At 44.5% G+C, this 7,252-nt stretch overlaps 1 protein-coding gene across 1 annotated transcript in view; it reads left to right on the top strand.

Annotated features, from left to right (window-relative positions):
• The window catches only part of malt3 (MALT paracaspase 3), a 93,350-nt gene extending 86,610 nt beyond the window's left edge, over positions 1–6,740 (top strand). Inside the window, exons 14-15 of the mRNA XM_048617026.1 lie at positions 1,247–1,372; positions 3,937–6,740. Coding sequence (XP_048472983.1) covers positions 1,247–1,372; positions 3,937–4,275 — 465 coding nt within the window. The 3' untranslated portion in view covers positions 4,276–6,740. The remainder of the gene's footprint in view (positions 1–1,246; positions 1,373–3,936) is intronic.
• The last annotated feature ends 512 nt before the right edge of the window (positions 6,741–7,252 follow it).

The following is a 7,252-nucleotide window of genomic DNA, read 5'->3' as shown; positions in this document are numbered from 1 at the left end:
GCCCCCCCCCCCCTCCCCAATGCAGTGGGTACAGAGTGAGTGCCCTCTGTCCTTGTTCTGACTGACACCTCCAGCCTGAGGAAATGTATTTAGGTCCCTCCCAGATTTGTTCCAGTACCACATGCCTTGGAGGGTTGTTGATGGAGGTTATTGATTGCTGTAGACCTTGAGTGACCTTGTGACCAAGCAGCATGTTACAGGGTGGGCTGTGGAATGTGTGTTGTGACAGTCACATGCTGCCAAATAAAAAAAAAACACACAAGACCGTGAACTCGTTTGTCAGGAGTGACGGGCCGCTATGATGTTGGTGTGTACAGAGTGGCCTTTGGAGCTGGTTTGTAAATATGAAGAAACCCTTGTGCTTTTTAATCCTAACGGCACGTCAGACCCTTTAGAACAGGCATGTGCTTCAGGAGTGTTTTCTCCTTACCCCTGTTTCATTTTCCCCACTTTTCCAATGTCCAACCCAAAAGTTATTATGATGTCTTCCTGTAAAAGCTTAAAATCAATTGCTCCCCCCCATCCAGCAGCCATTTCCCGATTTTTACTGTCACACCCCACAACCTGGCTGAGGGGTGTGTATTGAGGGAGCTGCAGTTCCTCAGGGTCTGACCATTCAAGCTGACACGGGGGACAACCTGGAGGTGTCAGCCATCTGAACGTCACTGCTGGACCTTCCTGCAACCGAGGAAGGAGCTGGTTTATTCTCCCTGTGCCACGGAGGGATGTCCCAGTCAGGAACGTAAACATGGACAGACTGAGGGGACAAATGAGCTTGAGATACCTTCTTCCTTACCATTCTGACACATGTTGAACGTCCCTTCTTTTTTAATGTGCTAGGGCCAGCACTTATTGCCTGTCTCTAAATGCCCTCAGTTATAAGATTCAGAAAACCCCTCCTATTGCTGCTGATATTCCACTGAGAGCAGCAGTACACATCACAGCTGTCCTCCTCTTAATACTCTCCCCCTCGATTCCTGTCACAGGGGCTTGGAGAGGAGCTTACAGCTGTTGGTGGTGCTCCCATGTATCTGCTGCCCTTGTCCTTCCAGACGGAACTGGTTGTACGTTTGGAAGGTGCTGTCTAAGCAGTCTTAGCAAATTACTGTAGTGCATCTCAAAGACAGTGGCTGAGAGAGTAAATTCTGAAGTTGATGCCTGGGGTGCCAGTCGAGTGGTCTGCTTTGTCCTGGAAAGACTGAGATGATTGTTTAGACAATTGACACCTTTTTTCCTTTTGCTCCAGGAGTTGGCAAGTGCCTGTTCTGATCTCAATGGAGAGTCATCCCAGATTGACTCTCTGCTCTCGTCCCTTAACGGTGACCAACAGTCAGACACTACGCTGAAAGTGTGCGGCCTGCATAAACTCGAGGTAATGACCCTTTGCAACCTCAGTACCTCCCAAAACGCTTTCCAGCGAAATTTAAATACGTTCTAAAAGAGTTATTGTCCAGGAAAGCTGCAATCACTTCGCACCCAGCCAGCTCCCACAAACACAGACGTGGCATCGACCAGATGAAATTTGCTGATGATTTAGGAATAATATCGGCCCGGAATATCAGGAGAGTATCCATGCCTCTACAAAATAGAATTTCATTCAACAGGAGGGAAGAGGTGGGACCTTATTGTGAAGGTCTTATTGTGAAGACAACTCTCCTTAGAGACTGGAATGTCAACAGAAGTAGGCCATTCAGCCCATCAAACCTGTTCTGCCTGATCAAACACTGAAAAACCTTTTACTTACCTCATCCCCATAACCCTGTGCCCCACTGGTAATCAGAAACCTATCAATCTCTACCTTAAACATACTTGGAGACCGAGCCTTCTCAGTCTTCTGTGGCAGAGAATCCCAAAAATTCATCACTTCTGAGTAAAATCATTTCTCCATATCTCAGACCCATGTAGCATCCACCTTCTGTTTAGACTCTCCTCCCCTGATTTTAGACACCCCAACCAGGGGAAACATCTCAACTGTCTATTCTATTAGGCATTTTGTCAGTATCAATGAGATCACCCCAGATTCTTCGAAACTCTACAATCCCCATTGGCTCAATCTGTCTCGACAGCACACTCCTGCTATCCTGGGACCACATCTGATGAACGTCTCCCTGGAGAGTTAACTACTCATTTAAGCCTCAAATACCAGTTATCATGCACTCTAATTAAGGACATAGGACAGATCCACATTAGACAGGTGGTTCCCCATTTGTCTCACTAGACTGGAATTGAGAGCTGTGTGATGTCAGAGCTTCCTCCCAACATTTAGTCCTGGGATGAATCAGAGAATCCCTACAGTGTGGGAGCAGGCCATTTAGCCCATTGAGTCCACACCAACCCTCAAAAAGCATCCCCATCCCTCCCTGTATTTCCTATGTCTAACCCACTTAGCCTGCACACTAAAGGCGGATTGGCCATGTTTAAATGGCCTAAGCTGCACATCTTCAGACTGTGGGAGGAAACCCATGCAGACACGGGGATAATGTGCAAACTCCACACAGACGGTCACCCGAGGGTGGAATCGAACCCAGGCCCCTGGTGCTGTGAGGCAGCAGTGCTAACCACTGAGCCACCTGAGTTGCACTTTCATCCATTAAGCTTTGGGAAGACAGAATCTATTGTCTTTACCAACAACAAAAACAAAGTTGCTGGAAAAGCTCAGCAGGTCTGGCTGAGTTCTGAGGAAGGGTTACCGGACCCGAAACATTAACTCTGATTTTTTGTCTTCACAGATGCTGCCAGAACTGCTGAGCTTTTCCAGCAACTTCTGTTTTTGTTCCTGATTTACAGCATCTGCAGTTCTTTCAGTTTCTATTGTCTTTACCTCTGTTCCCTCGGCACTAACTGTAACATCCTCCCAAGCCACCAGCTGACACAGACCATTAACAACTTCAACGTTTGCCCTTGACCTGAATCACCCACTTACTGCGAAGGCTGCCTACTTCCCGGCTCCTCCTAAGCCTCTTTCTGTGTGTTTCTCACTTTTGTGCTTTTAAAACCTCAACACCAACAGATGTGTAGAAATTAAAAACAAAAACTAAAAAGTGGAAAATTTAAACTTAAAAATTTTAAAAATTAAACAAATTTAAATTTTAAAAATTAAATTTAAAATTTAATTTAAATTTTTAAAAATGTAAAAAAAAGCTTGGTATTTATACAACATCAAGACAACAACTTTGAATTATTATAGCAACTTCAATGTAGAAGATTGTCTCAAAGTAACAAAGCAAAAGTGGTGGTTTTCAGATAGATGATCAAGTGTTTGGGAAGAAAGTGGTGGGTCCAAGATCATCTTAGGAGAAAGGCTTAGGGAGGGATTCTGGAGCACAGGGTCCAGGAAACTGAAGACTTTCTTATCCTTGTGTTCACATCCTTCCATGATCTCACCAGCCGGACCTCTGTCACCCTCTTCTAGCTCCAGAGAGCTGTCACCTCAAAGCCTCTAACCCCTCATCACCTCCCCTTTCCCAATACCATTGGCATCCTCTTCCAGAAGGTTCCAGACACATTAAAATTGCCCATCGGAAAATTCAAATTCCCAGGCAATTTTCACACAGTCTGCTGCATCTGGGATTCCTGACTCTCCACTTCAGTCTTCACTGTTGAAGCAACTATGAGGTCACTGTTCTGTTGAAGGTTGTATCTGTATGGGTCTATTATTTACATTTAACATTTTTATTTGACATTAACTGAAAATCATGCATTCGCTGTGCTGACCTTTAAGAAAAATTCAGTATATGAATAAATCAAAATCGGTTCTTAATCTAAAAAAAAATTACAGGTTGGGAAAATTAATGAATGCTTTCTTCAGAGCAAGCGGTTTCTGTTTTGCGTGTTTTTGTTTAGGCCATTGTTTTTCAGGAGCATACTCAGATTGTTGGATAGTGCCCATAACTGAAACTGCGAACTCTTCTTATTGTCCATTTTTTGTCTCCACAGCAACCTTTGATTCTATGGGTGACCCTACAATACTGGAACTTTAAGGAGCACGCAAAGCTGGAAGAAACGACAGCAGTGAACTTGGGACACCCACTGGTGGCACAGCTGGAGCTGTACAGGACAATGCCCAGTGCGACCACCACCAGCAGCAGTGGCACTAACCAGGACTCTACATCAGTGCCAGACACCACTGTGACAAAGGACACAAGCAGCGCCTGCAGGTCTGGAACACGGATACCAATCAATAGGAGAGAACTCCAAACATCACTCAGCCAAGCCAGAAGGTCCAACCAGCCAGAGGAAAATGATGAAAGTGAAATATCATTTGGGGATCGGTAGCACATCCTCCTCCTGGTGAAGTGAGCGGATGCATCAAACTCTATTCGGAGTGTGCCAGATATGAAATATTTGTAGGTATGCACTCAGCAGTAATGATCACACTTGGGTTAGATTCTTATATTCACAGTAGGGGGTGCTGAGCATCTCCTGGTTCGTCCCTGGGTCTGCTGTACGTATTTCAGTGATGAAAATGCAAGCCACTGATTTGCATTGAGGGGCCGAACGGCCTCCGGCTGTTGCTGATTCCTTTGGTAGTGTGAAGCCTGTGCTAATTTCGCTGGCAGTGTGCCCAGTCGGACACTCGCTCCTGAGAGATGGAGCAGCATGTTCCTGGGTCAGGCTGGGTAGCTGTTTGAGTCCCTGCTGCTGGTGTTCCGTTTCACCAGTGTCATCTTCATTGGCCTTCCCTCTGACTCCGATGGGATTCCAGCAAATCCACGTCAGGTCTGTTGGAAAGGGACTCTAATGTCTGGCTTGACAACTTTATTCTGGGAACCCTCACTGCTGCCCAGACATAACTGACCCACATTCTTGCAGCTCCTAAATGGTTAGTGTTCTCATTTATTTCACCAAATTGATGACATCTAGCGAAGTCATTGTAACTAGAGAGTTAATAAACGCTACCATCACTTCATCTAACCCTGAACTGTTAATACTACTTGTATGTGTAGGAGCACCAGTTTGGTGATACAAGAGACATTCATACAGTCAACTGGTATTAGCAAGAGTTTCTGGACTTTAATGATCTGGTGCTCAGTTTGTCCAAAATGCATTTAATCTGGGTAGTGCAGAATCGCAGTGGCCTGACAGCACAGAAATGGCCATTTGGCTCATCATGCCTGTACTAGTTCTTCAGGCAAGCATCATTACCAATCTCCTGCTTTTTCCCCAAACCCTTGCAAACTATTTCTTTCCAAATAGTCATCCTCTTGAAATGCCTCAATTGAACCTGCCCCCATCACACTTTCCAGGCAGTGCATTCCATTCCCTTTACTGATTTAAAAAAGATTTACCTCGTAACACCCTTGCTTCTCCTGCAGACCACTTTAAATACACTCCCACTCCTTCTCGTTCCTTTTGATGAGTGGGACCTGCTTCTCACTATCTACAGTGTCCAGTCCGCTCATGATGCTGAAAACTTCTCTCCAATCTCCTCTTGGCCTTGTCATAGGTTGGTCCAGGGGTTATGACTCAAATGGTAATTATTTGGATTTACCCCTGCAGTTGTCTGTGTAGTCAGTGCCTCAAACCAGTGGAGGAACATGCTCAGCAAAGGCTTTCTTCCACAGGGCAGGGAGTTTAAAGACAGAGAGTCTCACCCTTAAGAATTTTGACATTAGCTGGAGAAGCAACATGTTGGTGTTGTGTTTAACGTGGTGCATCTGATGGGGTGAGGAAATGAATTTTATAAATAATATTCAGAAAGTTGCTGGTAGTTAGGTAATGTGTGGTGCAGAGCAGGAGATAATTTGAATCTGTTCATTGAAAAATCAAAATCTTTTCTCCCCTAACTATAGTACGCAGTGACATTAAATGTTTCTGCTGATATTCCCAGTGATACTGGGATTGGCAAAGTTCTGGTCAAGGTGATGAAATGGGATTAGAAATGAAATGTTTTAAATGTTACCTGGATTGAGATTAAGAGCAGTGCATGTTTCATTGGCTGGTGGAGTGCTAATGCATTCTCGACAAGCTGTAGGATCTTTCTTTAGATTTTATTAGGTCCTGTTTATTTTTGTGAAGATGTTATTTTTGGCGATGGCAAAAGTTGTGAAGCTAGCCAGTCACCAGAAGGCTGGAGCCCTGCCCTCTGTTACAGTTCTCATTCCCCACTTGTTTGTAACTGGAGCCCTGTCCATGCAATAGCTGGTGCCATCAGCGAGTTTAAACATTTGAACAGTTACAAAGAATTATCAAGATATTGAAGAGGTTTTGTTTGTTTGAGACAAGCACTTGTTCTGAGTCAGAAGGCATTCTTCTTGAGGTTATGGTGGAGAATTGTGAAGCAGGTTGTGGGCTCATTAACACCCATATATCCCTTGGTTCCTGTGGCAAAGTGCTAGTGTCCCAGTCTCTGGGCCAGAAGGCTTGGGTTCAAGTCCCACCTGCTCCAGAGGTGTATAGTAACATCCCTAGACAAAGTGTATTTTTTTTAAAAAGCTGTCTCCCACCAAATGCTAGCTTATCACCATGAAGGTGAAGCAGTGTGTTGGAGAGAATTGGCAGAGTTCAGTTAGAGAGAATACAAGTCAACAGAAGGGTGTGGCCAGGCAAAATATCAACACAACACAACTCACACAGACATTAAAACACCCTCTGACATAAAACTCTGGTGCAGATGAATGCAATCAGATTAACCCTTCCCTTTAACATAGAAAATAGGAGCAGGAATAGGCCATTCAGCCCTTTGAGTCTGCTCTGCTGTTCACTATGATAAGGGCTGATCATCCAACTCACCACCCTGTTCCCACCTTCTCCCCGTATCCTTTGATCTTTTTAGCCCCAAGAACTATATCTAACTCCTTTGTGAAAACATGCAGTGATTCCATAGGCTCACCACTTTTTTCTCCCCATTTCAGTGCTATCCTTAGAGTGTGACTCTAGGTTCTGAACTGCCCAATTATTGGGATCACCCTTGCTGTGTTTACCCTGTCTAATCCTGTTGGAATTTCCTGAAAATGAAAACAGAGTGCAGTGAAAATTAGGCAGAAGACCAACATTCCTCCACATCCTGACCAACTAGATTTGTTTAAAATTACCCCCACAGTGGTTTCAGCTGGCACTTTCTGTGATGTTATTCCAGCTCCTTCCCACTTGTGAGATTCATTATTTCATTTCCTGTCATTCGCTCCCCAGTCCCCCCCCCTCTCCTTAAATGAAATGATTCTAGAAAATTGTGGCAAAACAAATGATTCTTTTGAAACAGTTACTTTTTTTTTAAGGAATCCTGTTGAAATTCATTCTTACTTCTTCATCC

This window comes from Rhincodon typus, chromosome 36 (genome assembly GCF_021869965.1).
Source record: "Rhincodon typus isolate 14 chromosome 36, sRhiTyp1.1, whole genome shotgun sequence".
Lineage (NCBI taxonomy): Eukaryota > Metazoa > Chordata > Chondrichthyes > Orectolobiformes > Rhincodontidae > Rhincodon > Rhincodon typus.
The sequence above is the reverse complement of the archived record's forward strand: the minus strand, read 5'-3'. Positions and strand labels throughout refer to the sequence as shown.